This window comes from Panthera leo, chromosome A1, assembly GCF_018350215.1.
Source record: "Panthera leo isolate Ple1 chromosome A1, P.leo_Ple1_pat1.1, whole genome shotgun sequence".
Lineage (NCBI taxonomy): Eukaryota > Metazoa > Chordata > Mammalia > Carnivora > Felidae > Panthera > Panthera leo.
The window spans coordinates 197919564-197945007 of record NC_056679.1 but is presented as its reverse complement, the minus strand read 5'-3'; the positions used below and the strand labels follow the sequence as shown (position 1 = coordinate 197945007).

The 25444-nt window shown below is 41.8% G+C and overlaps 1 protein-coding gene across 3 annotated transcripts in view; it reads right to left on the bottom strand.

Moving 5' to 3' along the window:
- Nucleotides 1-6975: 6975 nt before the first annotated feature.
- Nucleotides 6976-25444, bottom strand: part of ESM1 (endothelial cell specific molecule 1) — a 47379-nt gene continuing 28910 nt past the window's right edge. Inside the window, exons 2-5 of one of the 3 annotated variants that reach the window (XM_042949947.1) lie at nucleotides 21367-21464; nucleotides 15458-16260; nucleotides 12051-12200; nucleotides 6976-8477 (exon numbers count right to left, since the gene is read on the bottom strand). In XM_042949947.1, the coding sequence (XP_042805881.1) occupies nucleotides 8380-8477; nucleotides 12051-12200; nucleotides 15458-15758 (549 nt within the window). In that variant the 5' untranslated portion in view covers nucleotides 15759-16260; nucleotides 21367-21464 and the 3' untranslated portion in view covers nucleotides 6976-8379. The remainder of the gene's footprint in view (nucleotides 8478-12050; nucleotides 12201-15457; nucleotides 16261-21366; nucleotides 21465-25444) is intronic. The other 2 variants (XM_042949938.1, XM_042949958.1) reach the window with 2 other exon arrangements.

Sequence of the window (25444 nt, the reverse complement as noted above, 5' to 3'; positions counted from 1 at the left end):
AGAGAGTCAACCATGATCCTGGGTTTCCAAGGTTGTTTTCAAACCAAGATCTCGGCTACTGCCAAGACTAGCAGGGATTTCTGAGCTGGCCAACATTCCTTGAGCTTCCTTTGAGAGGTGAAAAAAAAAAAAAGGCAGCTTAAAATGCATTATATCAGAAAGAAAGGTATGAACAAGTTAAGGGGAAACTACAAAGGAAGCGGGCCAAGTCCCAAAATAAAAGGCAGGAATAGAAAACTAAAAATAACATGCAGGGAAGTGTGCCACATCTGTAGGGCTCTCTTGCATTCTCCTGGAGCATTGTACCTTTTTTTTTTTCTTTCAGGAGCATGCTAATAATTGTTTGGAGATTTAAATAGAACACTATTATTTGTTCTTTAAAAATAGTCACGTCTTTTGTAGAATTGTGAGAGAGTTTCAAATGATATTAATTGAATTTCACTCATGGCCATTTACCTTTTATGGACGTCTTCAAGTGTGTTAAGAGTCAGTTTTCTTCAATGTCTTTATGTATCTGTCTTTAATGGAACACTTACAATGTTTGAAATGCTTCAATCTTGTTGCAATTAATGGACATATGAAATACACAAGAAAGTTGGCTTATATGACAATGCTTTAAATGATCTGCCATTTATTAGAAAGCTTAGTACATGACAGATACAATGATAGGATAAAATGGCATGCATAGAACATGGGTCAAGGTCCTTACAACGTTGCACATGAGCCATTAGCCACACTTTTCGCAGAGGACACTAAGGGGCAGCGTGGGTAAGTAACTAACCAAAGTCAATAATTAGTGAATATGATAATGAGTTAATCCTGGCTCCCTTTGACTCAAAAAAATCTAGGGTCCTTCAATAGTACTTAAGATAATCACAAATATTTTTCACATAGGTTAACTATGTATTGTTAGCCCAGATCCATCAATAGGGATTTATTGCTCACTTTCTCTGTTTTGCTAACTCTTAAAGACTTATAATTAAATTTATATTTAAGTTCTGAAACTGCATAGTACCCACCCCACGTCTAAGATAAGGTGCCATTCCTCCTGGTTCAAAGGTTTGTCTTCCACCATTCAGTTAGCTGTCGAATTAGTGTGACAATCACATTTTTCCCTTAAGAGAAATATGTTATGATAGATTTGAAGAAAATGAAGCCTCATACCAGGGAAGTACATATGTAGAGGTCGTTCACAACGTTTGTTTAATAATCGCTTCCAAGTTGTAAATTCCTGTTTTCTCTAGACACAACAAAAACAGGAAATATTTACCAACTTCACAGGTGTCAGGAAATACTTTAAAACCCTGGTGGCCTAACCACCAGCTTACGCAGATAGCATTTCTATGCATAGGTGCAGAAGGTATATTGTACTTTAAAATGTGTACCTATGATCCAGAGACCTTCATCTATACTTACTAAGGATGCACTGGCTTTGCTTCTGTCAGACCAAAAGATTTTCTTCCAGAAGAGAGAAGTATAATGTGCTAATGTGCTTTGTAGCCTTTCTAGGATTTATCAGAAAATTATAATTCTCTACATTGAATTGGTTTGAAATCCTATTTCTGTACCTAACCGAGTGCCAAGACGACAAAGTACATCACAAAACCACTGAAATATAGGATTATTCCCTTTAGTCACCATGTACACAATAAACCACAAAGTCATCTTCATTTGTTTACATTTGCTACAATTGAAACTTTCAAAAACGAAGAGAGCTTTATTCTTTTTGCCAATTATAAAACTAGTGGCAAAACTTTCAGAATATAGGTATAGATATAAAGAATAAGATAGGCATCGCTCTTACTATCTCTATTTATATATTTTTTTTCACAGAATAAGATTATCCCTATGGCATCGTAGCATGCTTTTTTCCACTTACTATAGAGAAGGGTTCTTAAGCGATCTCCCCATAGTGACTTCACTGAGATCACCATGTGTCTCTGTTCTCTCTGGATAACATACAGCTATGATATCCAGGGTGTATGCTAAAGGGTGCAGGCGCACAGACCTCCCTCTGGGGTGCACCTGAAGACTTACATTTCTGCCAGTTGAAATAGAGGCATACCAAGAGTCTGTTGTATTTGTTAGCGAACCTGTTTGCACCAGTTATCACTATTGCAAACCTGAATAAAAATTCAGTGTAGGTCAATAAACCAGCAACGCAACAAGAAGATTGTTGTTTCTATAAAAAACTAAAGTGTTTAAAAAGTAGCTGCTTTCGCACTGTTAACAATGCCCGAATTATGGAAAGAGCCCAAATGTCCATCCACTGATGAATGGATTAAGAAGATGTGATACACACACACACACACACACACACACACACACACACTGAAATACTACTCGATGATGAAGAAGAATGAAATCTTGCCATTTGTAACAACATGGATGGAACTGGAGGGTATTACATTAAGAGAAATAAGTCAAAGAGAGATATCGTATGATTTCACTCATATGTGGAATTTTAGAAACTTAACAGATGATCATAGGGGAAGGGAAGGAAAAATAAGATAAAAATAAAGAGGGAGGAAAACCATAAGACTCCTAAATACAGAGAACAAACTGAGGGTTGATGAGGATGGTGAAAATGGGTGATGGGTATTAAGGAGGGCACTTGCTGGGATGAATAGGTGTTATAGATAAGGGATGAATCACTGGATTGTACTCCAGAAACCAAGACTACACTATATGTTATTTAACTTGATAATAAAAAAAAATAGCTACTTTCGAACCGGGGAGAGGGACTCTGTGTTTAGGCAGCCACACGCCTGACCAACTCCTGGCCCTGATTACGTTGTCACCTTGTGCTTTGGAGTGAATGCGTCCTCTGTCAGTCATTCTAAACACACTTCATCATTTACAATGGCTAGGTTGTAGTCAGTTCATGGCTACACTGCCATTTCTTTATCAAATACCCCACCAATGACCTTTTCAGATTACTTACAATTACTAACAAAATATTGTAACTTTTTTTTTGTATACAGTAAGACCTTGGATTGGGAGTAACTTGCTCTGCAAGTGTTGCACAAGACAAGCAAACATTTCTAATAAATTTTAACTTGATAAAGGAGCAATGTCTTGCTGTTCAAGTAGTATGTGACACCGAATGTCACATGATCACAACTGAGCCAATGGAATTCGCTTTGATATACGACGGCTTTGTATTACAAGTATGTTTCTGGAACGAATTACGCTCGCAAACCAATGTTTTACTGTATATGTTTTTGTACACTCAAAACAATTATTTCCTTAGAATAAATTCATAACAATAGAATTTTTGTGTGAAAAGATGTATACCTTTTAGGTCGTAATATAGATATATATGTATATATTTCTAAAAATTTTTTAATGTTTATTTTTGAGAGAGAGAGACACAGAGCATGAGCAGGGGAGGGGAAGAGAGAGAGGGAGACATACAATCTGGAGCAAGCCCCAGGCCCTAAAGTGTCAGCACAGAGCCCGATGTGGGGCTCGAACTCATGAACCGAAAGATTATGACCTAAGCCGAAGTCAGATACTTAACCGACTGAGCCACCCAAGCACCCCTATGTTGTATATATTTTTTAAATATGTGGTAGGTAAACTACAAATATGAATGTTTTCCTTTAAAAATATTGAACGGCTGGGGCGCCTGGGTGGCTCAGTCGGTTAAGCGGCCGACTTCGGCTCAGGTCATGATCTCGCGGTTTGTGGGTTCGAGCCCCGCGTCGGGCTCTGTGCTGACAGCTCAGAGCCTGGAGCCTGCTTCAGATTCTGTGTCTCCCTCTCTCTCTGCCCCTCCCCTGTTCATGCTCTGTCTCTGTCTCAAAAATAAATAAACATTAAAAAAAAAAAAACCAAAAAAAAAAAAAAAACTACCTTTAATAAATAAATAAATAAATAAATAAAAATAAAAATATTGAACGGCTAAAAGTGGTACAATGATAAGTAGTAGTTTTCACTGCCACACACATTTTATCACCAAATTTATTTGGGTCTAGGTGTTTCATCTGTAAAATAAAAGGTTTAGACTAGAATTCTTTAGGCTTCTCTTCTGAACTCCAATATTTCAGATTTCTGTGTACTCCCGTATTTCCTAGAGGGCTGGAAAATGTATAAACACATCTACTCTGTGAGAGTTATGTCACAAGGACCTGTATAAATGGAATTGTATTAACTGGATTAATATAATCACATCAGACTCTATCATTGCTTTAGAATGGTCCTCCTGAGGACTCTTTAGCTCTCCCTGGTCTCTTCAAGACACATGGTGCCACTGGTCACTCTTCTTGAATGTCTTCCTATGAGACCACAAACTCCCTGACTACTTCCAAATTCTCTGGTTCTTTCACCTCCATCCTTCTTTGATGGTTTGCCACTTGTCCCTGACAAGTCCCCACAATTTAAAGTTTCTCTGACATTTTTCAACGCTTCCCGTGGCTTAGTTAAGTATCTTTAAACAACAAAAATAAGTTGAATGAAACAACTGGTTAAGAAATCTTGCAGCACATTCTTTCATAAGGCCAGCAAGAATTGGTCTTGATCACACCTTAGTTTCTTTCCTTTCTAGGCAAGTCTAGATATCCCTGTATCAGTGATTCTCAAAGTAAGGTCCCTGGACCCAGAGTATCTGCATCGCCTGGGGAACTTGTAACAGTGGAAAATCTTTGGGCCTCATCTCAGACATAACAAATAAGCAGTTTGTGTGTTAGCAAGGCCTCTAGGTAATTCTAATGAATCATAAAGAATTGCAGGTCTATAACATGCGTCTTTTTAAAGCCAGGCCTTAACTCAATGATTAACACTACATATGGGCAATCGGAAATAATCAATTCTCCCTCCAAATATCTGTTGTGATGTTGAATTATATCTATGGATCCTTTACTCCTAGGGACCTCAGGATAAAGGAAAGGAAACAAATACAGAATGGAAACAACAGTCCTCCTGAACTGCCTTTCACAGAAAATGACAATGCAATCTGGCTACCACTAAAGTTACCTTACACATTTTGTTACCACAGGAGATGTCCCCACTGCTTGATGGAGAAGGACTCTCTGTTGCTGTGGCCTTGGACAACCTTACCTGTCAGATTTACTGACTCTCACGGATGCAGCCAGTTTTTCAATCTCCTAGGGTCCTAATAGGCAGGATAACAGCCATCAAGGAGATGGGAGCTGGTAGATGAAAGGGATGGGAGGCCATCTGCTCCATCGGTTCTGCTGGAGATAGGCCTGTCACCTGCTTCATTCATTCATTTATTCATTCACTCATTCATTCATTCATTTGTTTATTCGTTCCTCCAGACATCCACTCACCCAAGTCTCTTCCATCTTTCTTCCCAAACATCCTTCTACCCACCTATCTACCCGTCCATCCTTCCATTCATCCATTTATCCATCCAACTATTCATCCATTAATCCATTCATTCCAGAACTCTTTATTGTGTGGAATATGTGCCAGTTTGGTTTCTCTTCAATATCAAATGAGGTTGAGCCTCACTAGGAACCAGTGACATTTGGCATTTTCTTTTACTTCTCCAGTGTTTCCCATGATAGTCCATAGGGGTGTAGGAAAAAAATCTCAGAACTCCTGTTTCTATTTATTTTTTAATCCCTTAAAAATTTCTACTTTGAGTATATGTGCTATAATGAACATAGTGTATTAACACTATGCTATGTATTCAGTTTAAAATTGCATGCTCAAAAGTATTGCAGTCAAAAAGTACAAAATCCAAAGATTTTGGAGGCCACTTCCATCAAGAATAGAGTCAGAAGGCTACAGAGCAATTTGAGACAGACCAGTACCAGCACTTGAAGTGAAATGCACAGAGGGGTCCCAGTAACAGGAAGCTGGGCAACTAGAAAACATGCCTGCGACTGAGAACAGATGAACCCACCTTTGTTCAATTATATTGACCATGATCTCCCAGGCTGCAGAACAAGGACCAGAGGCAAGTCCTGCCCTGGTCTAGCTCTTGTTCCACTGTCCACCCTTCCCCAGAGGGACATTTGGACTGCAGCCTGGGCTTCAGGCCAAGTCAGATACAGATACAGACGCAGATATTTAAGTAATCTCACTCCCTGAAAGCATGTCCTGAAACCCACTGCACACTGATAAGAGTAAAGACATACAAACATATGTCTTATGTAAAGACATAAAAACATACATTGTTCTTATTTAATAATAATATGAATATCTCACATTGATAACACATTGATAGAACTTTTTATCTCATTCACTTTGTTTCTCCCATCTTAAAAAAAGGAAAAACATCAGGCAGATTGATGTTTTTGCTAATACAGACAAATTTTTTGGGGGGCATTGTGTCAATTCATTTAAATGGTTTCCTAATTTGCCCATAATAAAGCTAAGTGAAACTATACTGTTCTTGGACACGATACTCTCAAGCTCCAAAGCCAAATGCTACTCTATTCTTTTACAGACAGCGAAAGATCTGTCTTTGCAGACACCTTCTAAAGTGTAAGTATCTTCAAAACACTGACAGAAGTGTTGTTTTGTTTTTGTCTCTACAGAATGGATTAATATTTAGGGACCTACGTTTCAGGGAACTATAAGGCATGGGTAGACCAAAAATGTGAGGCAAAGAAATAAATATTCTAGCCTCATGTTTTGACAGAAAATGCTTATCTGTAGCAGCAAATTCAGTTGAGAAGCCAACTTTTAATAGGCACACAGACTTTTTGTTCATTGGATGAAACTTTTTTTAAAAAATGCTTATTTTGAGAGAGAGCACACCTGTAAGCGAATGGGGGAGGGGCAGAGAGAGAGGGCGACAAAGAATCCCAGGCAGGTTCCGTGCTGTCAGTGCAAAGCCCGACCCGGGGCTTGACCCCATGAACTGTGAGATCATGACGAAAGCTGAAATCAAGAGCCATCAAGAGCGGGTCGCTCAACCGACCGAGCCATTCAGCACTCCATCAAGTGAATCTTAAATAACTTTTAATGATTTAACAAAGTCATGAATGGACTCAGAGCAGCTGTCTTGTATTTTTATTGAGCAGCCATAAACTTTTCCTTTTAAAACAAATCCAACAGCTTATGCAGCTCATGATCCAAGACCTTCCCGCACACGCATTCACAACTCTGTGGCAAACTTTGAGAATAAACATAGGCAAACAGTGAAATAATCCTTAAATAATCTTCACTCCAAATAAAATAGGTCTGCAAACGTTTCCTAACAAAATCTAGTACAACCGTCCTGTTTGTGCTGAGATCCTCCCGTGTGCTCATAATTCCACTTATCAACTGACTTTGAAGGAAAGAAAAATAAGAAAATGAGCCCTATTTTAAAGCTGACGCTTCTTGACTCTCTTCCAAGCCTCCTAAAAAAGTATTTTCTACTTTAAATCTAAAACGCTTCTAAGTCACTGCACTGACTTTGCAATAAACTCCTTCTGTTGCTCATTTTCTGACATTGTATACATCTGTCATGACTAAGTTTTTCCCAGGGTTCCCTTGTGCTTATTACTGTAAATATTACTATAATTACTAATAATAAATTTACCATGCCTTGGGGGTTTGGAAACCTTAGAGAGTTATACCTTTATTCTACCCGTTTTAAACGAACAGTAGAGGGTGATGAGTATGTCTGTTAGGATGACTCATACTAACATAAATCGTTGACAAAATTATGTAAATATTTACCTTCCCACCTCCTCCAAGTGGGAAAAATCCTGCCTGGCTCTCTCGGTCTGAGGTGGCCTTCTTTAAAACCATTTACAGGAGTTTGCCCTCTGCCCCAGAATCTCCCTTCTGATGCGGTCATCTGGGAATGACACATAGCACCTTTGAAACCTCCCTCACTATGGGGGCTGCTACCCAATCTCCTACAAGCTTCAACTATCCCCCTTCCTTCAGGGCTGGTTTTGTGTTCACTTTTCCCAAAGTTAAAAAAAAAAAAAAAAAAAAAAAAGCACAATTAAATTCTATTGGTGCTACTACAAGGAAGACCTAAATACCATACTCCCCCACCCGCCCCCACCTTCTCTCGCTCCGAACTCTCCCTCCATCCTGTATCCCAGCATCAATGCACATCTGAGTCACAGGCACTGTGGCCTTAGCTTTAGCTTCCTCTGGGGCTGATCTGCGTCCACGTTAATATGATCTAAATTGTGTTTTCCGTTCTTCAGTATTACTATAAACACATATTGAACAAATCTGTACGTATTCGTATATTTCACAAAGATCTAAAAGTGTTCAGTCATATGCATTTTATGGATTGTTAGTAGCCTACTTTATTATTTTTTTTTCCTGGACCCCCACACTTGGCCTCCCGATATCACATGTCCATATGCTATAATCTAGACAGTTCCTAAAATGTTGGCTGTGTGTTGAATGACCATTAAGATAAGAGTCTTCTCTCAGACACCCCACCCAGGCTCAGCGAGGATTTAACCATTTCATTACAGGCGAGCGGGTATTCGTTTTTACAAGTTCTTCTGTCACAGTATTGCCGTCTCCAGATGCCATGTCATGCTCTGAAATGAGAAGGAATACAAATCATGCATGTCCAAATGTTGATAACCCTAAGATCAAGAACAGTTTTATATTATTTTCTTTAAATTTTTTTAACATTTATTCATTTTTGGAGAGACAGAGAGAGAGCACAAGCAGGGGAGGGGCAGAGAAAGGGGGAGACACAGAATCTGAAACAGGCTCCAGGCTCTGAGCTGTCAGCACAGAGCCCCATGTGGGGCTTGAACTCATGAAACGCGAGATCATGACCTGAGCCGAAGTCGGATGCTTAACCGACTAAGCCACCCAGACGCCTCTATATTATTTTTATATTACAAGGGATTTACAATAATTTTTTTTATAGATTCAAAGAGTCTCTATACTCGCTGTATTCACCCACTCTGTGTTAATCGGCACCTCCCATCTGAGTCAGCCCCTACCGCCGACTGATTTCTCCTCATACACCTGTTACCACCAGGCATTATCTTATACATTCATTTGCTTTTTTTATTTATGTGTTATTTCACTCCACCACTAGAATATCAGCTCCTAGAAGGCAGAGGCTTTGTTTTGTTCATTGCTACTACAGTGCCTGGAACATAGTAGGCACTTAATAAATACTTATGGAATAAGCAAATGCTGTAAGAGTGGATCTTTAATAAGATTTTCCTATTATCTGGTATGGAAGAAGGGTTAGCCTATTTTGTGGCTCCAGAAGGTGGAAGGCAGACCGAAGGGCAGAACTTTTATAAAGACGGTTTTTGCTCAAATAAAAATTTGTAATATTTAGAATTTTCCAAAATGAAATTTGTCTGCTTCTAAGAGTAGCGAAGTGTATTTGCCTCAACAGTGCACATCCTAAAATGGAGCCCTGTACGATTCGTGCAGCCCGGCAGATGAATGTATGCAAAGTAATCAAATATTCCAGATCTTACTGTCCCTGTCCCCCTAAAAAAAAAGCTACTTATAAATTCCCCATCTCAGAAAATTGGAAATCTCACTACAAAACAACGACAACAAGAAATGGAAATAGGAAACCCACTTGACAAGATCGTAGTAGCCATTAGATAGAAATCTAGAGAAGACGAGCTCATGCAATCAGGGCATAGAAGGGACCTCCAGAAGTCCCTGTGCTGACGAACGTTGGCACCATTTGCAAAGGCTTTGAAAACAGATTCGCACAGAGGTGATGTGAAGTTGATAGCCAGACAACCCCCCTCCTATAAATGGTAGCACATGAACCCTGGAAAGTCACAAGGAGACAAGGTACCACTGAGCAGCGGAGCTCCTATGCTGCCTCTCCACAAAGCCTTTAGGATATTCTGCTCCCCTCCTGAACCTAAGGTTTACCAAGATTAACCAGTAATCATTTTTGTTGCTCCTTAGCTAATGGAAAAAAACACACACACACACACACACCTCGGGTCAGAAAATGCTTTTCCCATAGATTTCTACTAAGAATCTTGATACCTAATTTGGGTATAGAAATGTTTTTTGTGTGTAACCCCTAATGTGACTTCTACCCAGCAAAATATGTGTGGCCAAGGCATCTATCTAGTAGTCAAGACATCTGCAGAATCTGCAAGCAAATAAGCAAGGGTGACATGCTGAAGGGAAAGAGACTGTCCAACAGTCCAGTGGAGAAGAGGGCATGTGGCTGGGTATACAATGGGAGGGACGGACGTGAGGATTATTATCCTTCTTGAGGATTACTCCAAAGGTGCTCTCATGGCCTCCCAAGCATTCTTCCCAAACACCAATAAGATTCACAAGGGAGTCCATTCTCTCTCTCTTGGTGGAAAAGGTTTAGGCACAACCATAAATGAATGAAGAGGAATTCAGAAGTTCTTTAAAGTGTTTTGTAGTCTGCAGTTTTGAGAAGGCAAAATAAGACAAAAGAAGATGCAAGCATTTGAGACAGCTGACTGTCCTGAGACAGTAAGTTTCAAACCTGTACTGAAGTAGTCAAATCATTCAAAAAATGTGCAGGTCTAAGACTGATGGTTTCCAGGGGCTGGGAGTTGAGGAATGGGGACAACTGCTTAACGGATAGTGGGGTTTTATTTTGAGCTAATGAGAATGTTCTAGAACTGGACAGAAGTGGCGGCTATGCAGCGTTGTTAATGTACTAGCTACCACTGAACTGCTCACTTCAAAATGGTTAATTTTATGTTGTGTAAATTTCACCTTAATATCAAATTTTTTAGGACTTAAAACTCAATCTTTTTCCATTTTGCTTTTTAAGTACCATAGGACAAGTCCTAAGTATTTAACCTATTAATGACTTTCTCAATTTCCAGATCAAATAGTCACAAAGATGCTCACCTAATAGCTTTGAAAACAGGGGTTTCAGTTTAGATGAATGTTTAGGGGCATAACCACACTTCAGCATAATAATTCCCTTCTTAGCACAATATTTCCTCTTTCTCTTAATGTACTTAATTGTATCCATGTGTAAGAAGGGGGTAAAATTAAGAAATAAGTACATTTGCCAAATATTTCAAATCTAATTTGAAGCGCAAAGAACCAGAAATAAAACTAAATAAAATGGACTTGGATTGTCAACTATTTATATCTAAGGGGGAGAAATTGCATAGTTTGTTGATACTAACAGTTGCTGTGGCCACATGTTGTTTTAAATGAGCTATTTTCAGTTTAATGAAGCTTTACGATACTGATTGTTTATCCAACAAGGTAACCAAATATGTGCACAGGACCATCTTATACGTTGTATTTCTCACATTCCAACAACCTGATAAGAAATACACATGCATGAACAAGCATCAGGTGGCTATTACTACAATTTCATTCAAAGGCTTAGAGATAATTCCCAAGTTTCGGTCACAGATACTGTCTCTTATCCTCTCCAAAATCTATAAAAACACATGCTGGGAAATATTCTTTGGAAATACTTCCATTTGGTTAAGAAAAGAAGAAGTGTTCTATATTTTCTCTCTTGGCTCTTAAACCTTATCTAATAAATTCTTGAGGGTATTTTTTCTATATGAAGTTGGAGAGAAATAACTTTGTCTACTATACATAAACATCACTGAAGAATTTAGGGAACTTTGTGTATCTTGGTTATTTTATTATTACAGGTGTTTTGGTAATCAACCGTATTTATTCTCCATATGGCTGGGTAAACTTTATGGAAAAATGTATAATCCTCAAAATTATTAATAAAATCTTTAAAAAAAAAAAAAAAACAACAACAGCAACCGAACTCAATCACCACCCCTTTCCCCTGAGTAAAATAAAAAACAAAATCATTCAAAGCAATGCTTTATTCTAATCCTCTATATTGCTTAAGTTATTCAAACTGAAAATGAGATTATTGTTCTGATGTTTGTACTGAAATCGATTCTTTTTTTTATTTAAAAATAATTTTTTAATATTTTTTTATTTTTTGGTGGAGGGGGGAGGGGCAGATACAGAGGAAGACACAGAATGTGAAGCAGTCTTCTGACTCTGAGCTGTCAGCATAGAGCCAGACATGGGGCTAGAACTCACGAATCATGAGATCGTGACCTGAGCCAAAGTTGGACGCTTAACCAACTGCGCCACCCAGGTGCCCCTATACTGAAGTCAATTCTTACCTGTAGAAACAAGTCTCCTGTTGGAAGTCTTGGCTACTGAATATTGGAGGAAGGGAAATTTCAGACATTTGCCAGTCACTCTGTCACATATGCCGGACTGACAGTTGCATGTCTCCTTGCATTCCATCCCGAAGGTGCCGTAGGGACAGTCTGAGGACACAAGATAGGTTGAGAGAGGGAGCTGCTCCTTGTGCATGAGCCCCTGCCCGCACAGCCTCCATATCTGAACACGCCTCGTGAACCTTGACTGTCAGATACAAACAACTTCTTTAAAAAAACCCAAGTTTGGGAAGTTGAAACTTTAAGTCACAAATGTGAAATCACACCCCAAGAGCAGGACACCTCGGCTCTAGTGTCCTGCTCTGGAGTTTAGTTGAAGACGGCTAGACATAACCAACATCCTTGAACCAACCTTAATTCTGTTCACTTTCTGCTTAGGTACCAATAGACAGGTTCCCGAGACTGCTTCCGTGACAGGTCGGTGAGGTGGGCAATTGAACAGACCTACGGATCAGCTGCGAAGGAGTTTAGGGGCTCCTGGGTGGCTCAGTCGGTTAAGTGTCCGACTTCAGCTCAGGTCACGATCCTGCGGTCAGTGAGTTCGAGCCCTGCGTCGGGCTCTGGGCTGATGGCTCAGAGCCTGGAACCTGCTTCCAATTCTGTGTCTCCCTCTCTCTCTGCCCCTCCCTCGTTCATGCTCTGTCTCTCTCTGTCTCAAAAATAAATAAACGTTAAAAAAATTTTAAAAAAATAAAAGATGTGATGCTGTCTGAATCCACCGTACTGGCAAACAACTCGCTATTTAAAAATAGCAACATATAGGAAAGGACCCCACGCTACCCAGGGACTGAGAGAGGTGTCGATGCCAGCTGTCCACCAAGTGCTCAATCCTCAGTCTGTGCCAGCTTTCATCAGCTACCTTATCTGTTGACACGGCAGTACAGGTCACCTAGCTCCCCTGGATGTTAAGAGGATTTTTAGTAAAATGTTCTGCAAACCTAAGGTGTGCATGCTAGGAAGAACGAGAAAGCTGAGACTTTGCCTATATACCTCCCCAAATCTGGAAGCATTTAGAGCTTCAGTGCTTTCATACCTAGACTCAAACATATTATGCTGAGAAAAGAACAAAATCACTTATTAAAAATGCAGTATTGTTATGACATAAACAGCATCCCGATAGACACCCCTATCCTTAACAGCCAAGCAGAATAGATGCAGAATATGTATTCTCTTGGCATGAGAATCTTCTCGTACGTGTACAGTCACACATGGGGGAGAAACGAACTGTGAAGCAGCCGAGCCCTTAGCAATCTAATATTCCACAAGAATGATTGAGGTAGACATGAATGAACTTTATTTGGGGAAGAGATTTAGAGTTCTTCTCACTGGCATTCTTCAGATTGCGGAGGAGCCTGGTTTTAAACACTGGCCTCTCTGCTCGCAAGAACAGCCCTTAAAAAGGATCCCCAAAAGCCTCTTTCGGAAGAGCATACAGGATTGGAATTTGAGTGTGTCTCTAGTGACATTGAAAACTCAAACTTTAGCCAAATTCTCAATTGTGCCTCTGTTTCATCCCCTAGCGTTTTGAATAGTGCTGGGCGGATAGCAGGTGTTCAGTAAATAGATGTTGGCTGGCTGATTGTTAACTCGGCAGCCTGACGCCAAACATCTGAATATTGAGAAAACATCTGGATGTGCAGCTAACGTATACGGTTCTGTGCAAAGGCTGAAAGAGGGAGTCCGCCTACAGCAAAATCCAATGTCTCTGTCTGAAGTTTCTGAGTTTCACGCAGGGTCACTGTTTCCAGCAGAGAGAAAAATGTTTGAAACCAGACTCGCTTGCAGTCTGAAGGATGCCAAGAAGAACAATCTTAAGTGCATTTTAAGAATCTATCCTGTTAACAGCTGCCTCAGTCATTCAGTAGGAGGGTAGATTGCTAAAGATCCCATAGGCCTTGAGCCATTTCTTTACCCACATGTGACAGGGCATTTACAGTCCCATTGATAGAGGCAATTTTTGTGTCCAGAGAAAAAACAATCCACTGCAAATATTTGCTATGTCACAAGTATGATCGGTTGAACTACTTCCTCCCTAAACTCCTTACGTGCAATCCTGTAATTTATAGAAAATACAGGTTCTCCTCAGCTTAAATAAATGCTTGTGAATGTTCACACACACGCACAAAAAAAGGTTCCTCAATATTCTACCTTTTAGTGGTTATAAGCAAAACTAAACTGAGCAAAAAATAAAATTCTCTTCCTCCTGCAAGCATCCATTTCCTAATCTTTAGTTGCATTTTGCGGGTGAAAAGGTAATTGATTTATAAAATATTTGTCTAAAAGGTAGGTGTATGAATGAGACTGGATCAATGGTGGATTATTATCGTTCATAAAAGCATACAACTGTTTCAATTACATAAAGTATAAGAATGAAATAAGAAAGAAAATATAAGAAATACATTACCCAGCCTCTTTAATCATTTTAAAAGCTGCTTTGTATTATAAAACTGATGCATGGGGCTATAGCCTATGTGTTTCATCTTAATAATAGCTTTTAATTATGAGATCATGAAGTATCCATATATATATTTTAAATCACCATTCTTTTGATCCAAACATTTTTTAAACTACAGGCATGAGTTTGAAATAAATTCTACAGATGTGTAACTACATCGTTTAGCTATGATTTCAAGCTAATGACACTTTTTTTAAGTCTGTAAACTCTCATTCTTCACAGACTTCCAATTTTTATTTTTCTTGACTGTTATTTGTACTCGTCTGAGACCATCTGCCATTTTTCTAGGTGATCAAACACTTCCATAAAGTGGAACGAGGCTTGTTTTATACTTCAGGGTACCCTCCTTCAAGAATGTGAGTCATTTCGTTTCATGATCAAACCCCACCCTGTTTCACAAAGTGCATCAGCCGTTCATCAGAAATACTTGATCTTGAGAGATGCCCACCAACCCATGGACCCTTTCAACATCAAATACTCACTAAGCCCCAGCCTAGACACCACCAGCGGTTATCTAAGCGCAGACCTCTGTAATCACTGCCTTGCAGAGGAGACAGCACCTAAACCATCCAAACAGATTACCTGTCAAGTTTCTAAAGTTTTCCAGAAAGGGAGGTAACACGATTTTTCATCGCAACTTTTTTCCTTCCGTCTCCTACACACACATAATGAGTGAAATGCTGTCTTGCTTTCTGTGCTTTCCTGCACACTGGCTGTCAGTTGCTGTTCGCAGAGTTCTCTCTCTCCCTGTGACAACACCCGTGCCGGGCCTTGCTCCTAAGCCACCTGCACTTTCCCTCTCGTCCTTCGAAGGGAAGCCTCCTTGCCTCCCACGCTGGCTAAAAGCCCTCGCTGTGCCCTAGACGGGGAGGAGCAAGGGGTCACTCTTTACCTTTGCAGATACCAAACTCGTCACCAAAGTCATCTTCCTCACTGTAAAACTGACACCTGAGCCCCGGGCCACACTTGGCGCCGTCCATGCCGGAGACGGTGCGGTAGCAGGTTTCGCCCAGGCCCGCGGCGCACACCCGGCAGCAGCCGCAGTCGTCCAGCACTGTCCGCTTGCAGCTCAGGCTGCTTTTGCACTCGGCGCGGTCGCATCGCTCCGGGCAGTCGACCGCGTACTTGGGGCTCCAGGTCGTCGCCAGGTGCGCGGGTACCAGGAGCGTGGCTAGCAGCAAGAGGCTCTTCATGTTTCCCGCCGGCTCTGGCTCAGCTCCCTGCGGGCGGCGTGGTTCTCTGCTGGCGGGAAGCAGCTGTCCAAAGTGGTAGCCGAGCCTCTGCCTACACGTTTATGAGCTTTATACACTGGGTTGCCCGCATGCTTCCCCGTCATCAATTTCCTCAACCCAGCAGCAGCGCTGTCCTCTTGCCAGGCTCTCTTGTTTTAGTTTATGAAATCCAGGATGAAGGCTGGATTAACACGCCGCTGCCATCCAGGAATTGAAAAGCCCAAGCTGATGTCATCTGTTATGTTTAGATGGTTGTTTTGCATGAGCACTGAAAAACTCGCTCACATCCGTCTCGAGGGCTCAAGGACGTCTGTGAAGGGGGAATAAAGAAGGTTGCATACCTTCCTTCGGGACAGGAATTGTTCTGACACCGGCATATCACTTGGGCTGTGGCTTTGTCTCAGAGCCTCTGGAGTCAGGAGGAAAATGACATCGACGTGAATCATCAGGACGAAAGAAGCTCCTTTAAACAAAATAAATAAACATTTGGTATTTCCCCTCGGTAAACAGTTATGAGCTCACTTGGGAGAAGAAAGGGTTATATTGTGCCTTTTCAATACTTAGAAGAAAGGAAATATTTGGAAAGGGATTTTTTAAAGACCCCTCTCTTCCTTCCTCCCTCCCTTCCCCCCAAATGTTATCTCTAAAACAATTCATGGCACATATATCTAAGTTTATCATGGATGGAGCTGTATTTCTAGTAAGATGTGGAACTGCAGCTGAGAATTTTCTTTCAAAGTAATATGAAACCCACAAAAGAGGTACGATGCTGCTGGCGCTGTTTCTGGGTTCCTCAGTTCTGGAAAAACTTATCAGTTGGACTTCTGACCCAGAACTCCCTGGGGAGAGGGCTCATCCATCACCGAGTCTGGCTGTCCAATGACTGAGGCCATTCGGAGCTCTATCCCCTCACTCCTGGCATCTCTCAGAGCCCTCACTAAAAACCACTAAACAAGGCAGTCAGCCCAAGGAAACAAGCGAGCCAGCAGGGAAATCGGAACGTGGCCCAGAGAGGCAAGTCACGGGGAAGGGAAAACATTACCCCTCAGGAAACAGGGTCTTCAAGCAATGGAGGGTCACAGGGCCTAGGTCCCCCTGGGGAAGACAAAGCCGTCCTCTCACGCTATCGGCAGGACCAGGGCCTCGTGAAGGAAGGGGGCTGGGCCGGAAAGAGCAAGGTGAGCGGAGAGAGCAGAGTTCTTACATCAGCCACACGTTGGGTCCCCAGCCCCACCCCCGACTTGTCAAAATAGGCACAAACCCGCCGTCGTTCTAGCAACTACTCAACCAGTAAAGTTGATGGGTGACCCTTGGTCTGTCCCCAATTAGCTATGGGCGAGCCCCAGGATGTCTCTCAGCCTCAGCCTCCACTTTTGAGAGTCGACAGTGTTCGTTACGCTAGATGGTCTCCAGAATTCTTATCCCCATTAGAAGATGAGGCTGAGGCCACTGGATGTGTCTGCTGAGTAGCCTTCCAAAGCGCACTTCTAGGAAGGTGGAAGGAACCGAATCTGGAATGCGTCACGGAACCGAGGGGGTAGAAAACCAAGCAAGAGTCCCAGCTTCCAATTTCCAAATTTCCCATGCGATCCAATTTGACACATTCTATCGGCATCTCCCCAGAAGCAAACACATGCTTATCAGAGGCACAATCTGATGTATTGTTTTCAGCGGTGGGTAACATCCACTGAGGGCGCGGTGTGTGCCGATCGCCTGTTCTGAAACCATTTACACGTATTAACTGACTTGCTCTTCACCACACCCTCATCAAGTAGATACAATCCTCGTGCCCTTTTCCTGAATGGGGAAACGGAGTCAGAACGAGGTTAAATAATTTGCTCAGGTCCCCCTAATGTCCGAGGTAGAACCCGAACGGGGTCAGTCTAGTGTCGAAGGCGTGCGCTCGGTTGCCTATTAAGCACAGTGGTGCTTCCGTGACTACTGTTCTGATGGCCTCCTTCACAACTTAGGGCTGACCTTGGAAAAGATTACTGAACACCACTTTCTGAGGAAAGAGTGGTTAACTGCAATAACGGTTGATGATGGCATCTATTAGAGAAAACTTACCGTGTGTCAGACACCGTGTAGAGCGCTTTATAAGGAGTGCCACGCTGAATTTTCAAAGCAGCCTCAAGAGGTAGGGACTATTCTTATCCCCACTTCAGAGGTGAGAAAACTGAGGCCTTGAGGGGTTACGTAACTTGTCCAGGGGCACAAAGTTAGCAAACGGTGAAGCCAGGACTCAAACCCTGAAACAGACTGTTTCTAGAGACTGGAATAAGGACTGCAAAATCGAACACATACAGGTACCAATCCAGTGCCTAAGTGGGTAAAGTGGTAAGATATGCCAGATGTACGTGAGAAGGAGGGTTGCTGCTCACCTGAGAGGGCATGCCCCCACTAAGGGAAGCAGCGCCTCCTCAAGAATGGCTGACCGCTTCCATGCTGGACTCTGAGCCCACTGAGCCGAACCTTTTATTTTTTTTTTTTTTTAAGAGAAGCTGGAATCTAGACTTTTAAATGTAATGCCCTAATTTTTAAATGTCGGCCACTATTTCACTCAAATTACGAAACATTATATGCACCCTTATTTCTTTTTTTTTTTTTCAAAGTTTTATTTATTTTTTTTTTGAGAGAGGGAGCACATGAGCAGGGAGGGGCAGAAAGACAGAGAGAGAGAATCCCAGGCAGGCTCTGGGCTGTCAGCAAAGAGCCCGACGTGAGGCTCGATACCACGAATTGTGAGATCATGACCTGAGCTGAAATCAAGAGTTGGATGCTTAACTGACTGAGCCACCCAGGTGCCCCTGCGCCCTTATTTCTTATGGGCAGGATCCAGCCTGCCTATCACTTTGGTCTTGCTATAAAGTTTGGATTCCGCCAGAGCTGGATTTGAATCTTTGCTCTGCCACTCACTACCTAAAAATCTCAGAAACTGAGTTTAACATCTCTAAGCCTCCATTTTGTCGTTGTGTACAGTGGGACCACCAGCTTCTTCACAGGGCTATTGTTAGGACCTATAAAACGGGATGGAAAATGTCTATCAAGTAGCACGCGTTCACTAAGTGATGGCTATTTTTCATTTTAAAAATATAATCATCATAGAGTTGGCAGTGAATAAAGAGAAATAGTCAAAGCATAAGAACTTCCTGGTCTTCTATGGAAATTTAAGGAAGAAACAATAGAAGCCTTGCAGAGGTCAATATCACAAGTGCTGAGGGAAGAAGAGGAGCTCATGGAACCCATGTTCTGCATTTCCAAAAACTGATAACACTTTCAGTGAAGGACAACTAAACAGAGAGAAGATGTCAAGTTGAGAGTCCCAAATCCACAATAATAGTGAGCCTAAATGCATACCCAAAAGGGTGGAGAAAATACGCTCAGCAGAGTTCGTAAGCAGTGGAACTATCTCCACACGTAGTTTCTAACATCTCATTCTTGGGGAACGTTCCATTCCTTCCAAGACCCGACAAAAACTGTTTGTCCCAGCACAATCCCTATGGGATTTACATCTCATTGTATTTCTGGTCTTTCCCAACCAGGAACCCAGATCAACCACTCTTCTGAGGAAAGTTACCAATGGCCACACAGGGTTAGGAAATTGGAGCATGAGTAAACAAACAACAACAAAAAAAAAAATGGCAAATTTAATCTGCAACAAAACAAATTAAGGTGAAGGCAACGCAGTTGCTGATGAGGGCACGAGGCCCACCTGGGTTGGCTTGCCGTGTGCTGGGGTTGGCAAGTCTCTAACCTTGCTCTGCCCTGCATCAGATGTCAGACCAAAGAGTGAGAAAGGCCAAAATCACATAAGCTTTCTACAACTGTGAAAAGGCAAGTTCATGTTATAGTGGGTCAAACCATACCATCTTGGGATTCAAAGCCTGTGGCCTTCTGCAATGGCGGCCAGAGAAACAATAAAACTGAGTATTTAACCCAGTACACCTTGCTCATTAAAAACCCCATCATGATTTTGTCCCTTAAACTTGGCATTATTCCAAGAAGGAAAATAAGCCTAGGTAATGTGCTCTGGCAATTTGTGTTTAATCCTGCACATTCTGATTGCTTGTAACCAAATACCCAGCATTTTTTTTTTTTTTTCTGGATAGGCAAAGTGGGAAAGGCTCTGAAAGGATTCCAAACCCTCATGGTCAAGTCAAATTGTCCCATGTTTACTGTGTCTTCCTCACAAACCTCTTTACCAGATAGGTTTATTTTTATTTAATTGTTTTTTAAGTAATCTCTATGTCCAACGTGGGGCTCAAACCCATGACCCTGAGATGAAGTGTTGCATGCTCTACTGACCGAGCCAACCAGGCGCCCCCAGATAGGTTTAATTCAAATTGAATTATAAAGGCAGACCGGAAGGCAAAATGTTCCAAGGGGCAAGTGGAGAAACTTAGGTGGATGAGACTTTGTTTTTAGTGTAGTTTTGGGTTTTGGTACCTTCTGAAAGTCTTTCTGCTTTGAACCAGCTGATGGCAATTTGCATGTGCCTAGGGCGAGGTGTAGCACGTAACTAGAGCTCAGTACTTAGTAAACATGTACATGTGACCAGTTGTTGCCCAAAATCATTTTCAGAGAGTAGTAAGTTAAAATGTGCACCCATGTTTCCCAGGGGATGCAAAGTGAAACCCGCGTTCTTGAATAGGCTGAACTGAATTATAGAACCGGGTGCGTCTTTGGGGGAATGAGATAGAGGTATCCAGGGATAGCAGAAGCAGCTGGGGATGGAACGGGGTCTGAGCAGAGTCCTGTTGTGTCAGCTCCTGCACAGCTGACCAACTTCTGTCCTCTTGGCTTTCCAGCCTTGGGTCTGGTAGCCCCGCATCCATCCCGAGACGTTCCTGGGAGCTCCTCTATTGCTGATAGAACCTGGTGAACCCATCTGCCAAACTGAGTTTCACGGCAGTCACAGGTCAGCTGTCACAGGCTCTGGGGACTCCTCCCAGAGCCTCCTGCGCTGGGAACAGCTTGCAGAAATTCTAGCTCGGCCACTACAAGCTATGTCATCTTAGGTGAGTCACATGATGCACACCTTAGACCACCCCCCTCATCCCTCCTGTCTACCTCAGTAATTAGGTAAGAAGACCCAAAGGTATATCCTGGCTATGACTATCAAGAATCCAAAATTCTAAAGGTTTGTTTCATTCTTTAAAAATGATCTTATGTCTTGGAGCAAAGGAAATACCATCTCTTCAGTTCTCCACGTTTTCATTTCTAATAAAGACAATTTTAACAGTAAAGGGGGATTGGATGTTACAGGCAATTTTTAAAAACCACACCTGCTCGGGGGCTCCTGGCTGACTCAGTCGGTAGAACATGCGACTCTTGATCTCAGGGTCATGAGTTCAAGCCCCATGTTGGGCATGGAGTCTACTTAAAGAATAAAACAAAACAAAACAAAAAACTACACCTGCTCAGGGGCTCCTGTCTGACTCAGTCAGTAGAACATGCGACTCTTGATCTCAGAGTCCTGAGTTCAAGCCCCACGTTGGGCACGGAGTCTACTTAAAACAAAACAAAACAAAAAAACTACACCTGCTCTGAAAAGTAAAGTGACGTCCACCTGTTCTTGCCTGCATGGGGTCCTCTGATGTATCTTAGGGAGGAGATGAATTCTCTGGGCAGCTGGGAGGCAGTCGCAGTTGCTTACAGCAAACAGTCCTGCAAGAATAATGAGTGTGGGGGAGTTTGAGAAGATAAAAACAAGATACCCACAATGCCTACTGCAAACGTCAACCCTGGATGTCCGGGTGCCCTTCAGAGAGCTTTGCCACCATATCCAGGGCTCTGCATCCCACGGAGTTCCCCGAGGAAGCAGGTGGAAACTGGTTGTTTTTTAATCTTGACCAAATCTAGAAACCTCACCTTTGTATTCACACTTCCAGGAGGTTTTTGAGAGTGAGAAAGTTTAGACTTGGGAACATGGGAGGAGCTCTCACTACTTATCTGCCCTCTACTCTATCCCCCCATTCCCCCGATTCTGGTGGGCATGTTTTTCTAACAGCGAGCTCTCCCGGCTCTCATCCTGGCTATGACTATCAAGAATCCAAAATTCTAAAGGTTTGTTTCATGCTTTAAAAATGATCTTATGTCTTGGAGCAAATGTTTTCCCCAAAGAAATACCATCTCAAATCAAGGTTCTGAATCTATGAACTCATCTGCAAGAGATTCCAGTCATATAGTGTCCTTCCCTCTCCACATATAAAGCCACACCCAGAAGTACCAGGTGCTGTCCTGATACAAGACCACAGGCAGCATGAGTGGCGAAAGTAGCTCCCACCTTGGAACCAGAAGACCCAAGTGTGAGTCTGAGTTCCACTGTCAGTCCTGTATGAGACACCAACCAGCCTTCCTGACTCACGCAAAGTCATTTGTTTCAGCAAAATCTAAAAGATGGAAATCCTGCCCGCTCTCTCAAAGAGACAATGGGATCTCTCAAAGAGATCAGAGGGTAAGATAGATGGGAAAACAGGCTGTCCACTCTAAACAAGTATAAAACAGTAGGACTTATTCTAAAAGACAAATTACATACCATGAAAGAAAATGAGCCTGTGGCGATCTCTCTCAGGCCTCACCCTTTCCTCCATTCCCCTCACCTTCTGCAAGATGGCATAATTTTTCATTCACGTAATTCACAGAACGACTGCTGAGCATCTGCGTTCCCTGTTGGAAGACTTCACCTCCTCTCCCTGCAGACTTCCTCGCCCCATCCTGGCATGGGGTGACTAGACAGCTCACAAATTGTGGGCCAAAAGAGGCTTTTTTTTTGTTTTGTTCTGTTTTTTGTTTTTGTTTTTTGATTACCAGTTTCCTAAGTGGCTAAAGAATTAGCTCAGGCGTTGGAAGTTATTTAGACATTGGAACTATTGACATAAGAGAATATAGGTTGAAAAAGTCATGTTAGAAGTTAGTGCTAAGACATTTGGAATTTTCACCAGGAATTTTGGAAGGACGGGGATTTCTGATTAACACACGAATCATAGGAAATGATTTTGCTACTTTGCTTCTCTAATAACATGGCACTTCCTTGGCCTAACCTTAAGCTGACCTCTTTTATAATGTAATAAAATATTAATCAGGACCACCCTCATCAGACTCACTGGAATTTGTCTGGTGATGAAGAGCCTTAGCCTTTACATGATATGCGGGTTGAATAAATAATTGAGTGATTTTTTTTAAAAGTTCAAGGTAAGCACCAGAAGATAAATAAGAAGTGTAACTTCCAAGCCCCTTATTTAGAATTTTTTAAACGAATTGGCAGTTTCAGACTCACTTTCTAATCTGGTGTTGAAATATCTTGGCTCTTTTCTTCCTGGAATCCTCCCAGTGAAGGGCCATGTTGTGACCTTCTTCTTCTCCTCCCTCTCCCTCTCCCTCTCTTTCTCCCCCTCTCTCTCCCTCCTATTCCTCCTTCTTCTTTTCTCTTTCTTCTTCTTCTTCTTCTTCTTCTTCTTCTTCTTCTTCCTTTCCTTCTCCTTCTTCTTAGCATCTTACTTTCTTTTGACTGACACAGACTTCATGAAGCCTCTAAGCCTACAACCTGAGAGCTTAATGCACATTGACGGTGCCTCAGACAGGGCTTGGGGCCGGGTGCATCAAAGTGCAGTTGCCCAGACCATGTGCATCAGAGTGTCCTGATGTCAAAATGGCACAGCCAGGTATTCCAGCTGGATGGGTCAGGGGTGGACTTAGGAATCAACATTTTTTTTAACATTTATTTATTTTTGAGAGACAGAGACAGGCAGAGCATGAACAGGGGAGGGGGAGAGAGAGAGAGAGATACAGAATCTGAAGCAGGCTCCAGGCTCTGAACTGTTTCTCAGCACAGAGCCTGGTGCGGGGCTCAAACCCACAAACTGCGAGACCATGACCTGAGCTGAAGTCAGATGTCCAACCGACTGGGCCACCCAGGTGCCCCAGGAATCAACATTTTTAACAAGACACTCGATTCTGACAAACTTAAAAATTTCAGAAACCTCTAGACCAATGGTTTCTCCCAGGCCCATGTCAGCAGAATTAGTACTTAATCTTTAGTCTGGAGATCTCTGATAGACAAAGCCTGTCTCCGAGGGGTTGACCTAGAATTTTTTAACTATATAACACACTTACAAAATTTTTAGCATATTTTTCTCATTCTGAGACACACATTTTCTTTCACATGTTAACATCCCTGAAGTTGGAATTCTGCCATTATGACGTAAGTCATTGCCTACATGTACACAGCAAAACTTGGAAGACGTGTGCCAGTTACTTGGAAGAGAACCTCAGACGGTAGCAGGGTTGGCTTCTAAGTCATGCTGCATTGCTGATGATCTTAATCGCCCAGAGCCTATACTCTCTGAAAAAGACATGATACTGACATGTGATTCAGAAGGACCAGGCACAAATTTAGAGTCATTTGGAAATATTTTAACCGCTTTATTGAATTTATATTTTTCTTCCTATGAATGTTCAAAAGTTCTAAATGATAGAAATCTATACCCAAATAACCCCCAAAGAGTGCTTTCAATAAATACAAACACTATTTGTAAAGCACAAATTACAAATTCCCGAGATATAAAAGCATTATGTTAAGAGTTTCACCGGAAGAATATTTTTCCCTTAATGACATACAAAAAAATAATGGCCTTCTTATACTGATAACGTCTTAGATTCAGTGAGATATAGTAGTTTCCAAATAAATAGACCTGCTTTTACTTTTGTTGACTCACCGCCAACAGTTTGCTTAGCAAACTTTAATCCACTACAACTTTGCATGATGGAACTGAACACCTAACTCTCGCAAGCTGCCTGACATTGATCAGACTAGAGGTATTTTAGGGTGAAATACATGTGCTGTACATATACATATATACATATACATATACATATACATATACATATACATATATGTGTGTACACATATGTACAAATCTACATGTTTGTATATATGTGTGCCCACATATGAGATCCATGTACCCAAGTTTAATATCCTACTTTCAGTTCCAAAGTGCACAAACACACCCAGCTCACATTTCTAACGATGGATCGTGAGCCTGTTGCACACATTACCACTTTAAACAACATGCTGAGCCTGGCTCCTTTGTAAATATACCTAGGAAGTACTCACTGAATAAAACACCAAACAATGTCTCCGTGAATGAAAGGAATCCAACGTACTTTCAGCTTTCTGTACACTTTGCAAGTGTTCTCAGGATGGCAAATCAGAATTTTAACCTATATGTGGCCTAGTCTACAAAGCTGGTTTATAAGGGATCAGCACGTATTATAATGGATAAGTTGATGAGCACTGACCCATGCTAATTTTTCAGTATTAATGCCTTCATTTCATGAACTTAAAATTATGGAACTTCAAATAGGGCCATAAATGATCACCTTTCAAGCATCCCATACCCAGACAAGAGCCTATATTGAAAACAAGAAATTGTAGGGTATCTGATCCTCCCAGGGACTGGCTGATGGGCACTTTTGAAGGGACCTTCGAGGAAACCAGTTAGTAAAGCTGTTTGAAAAGGGGACAACGTGTGTGGCACACTTGCCATGATAACCTCTTCCTAACTGGCTAACTCACACACACACAACCCACACAACAGCAGCAACAACAAGAACGGTGAGGCACCCACCGTGTTGAACAATCCTAC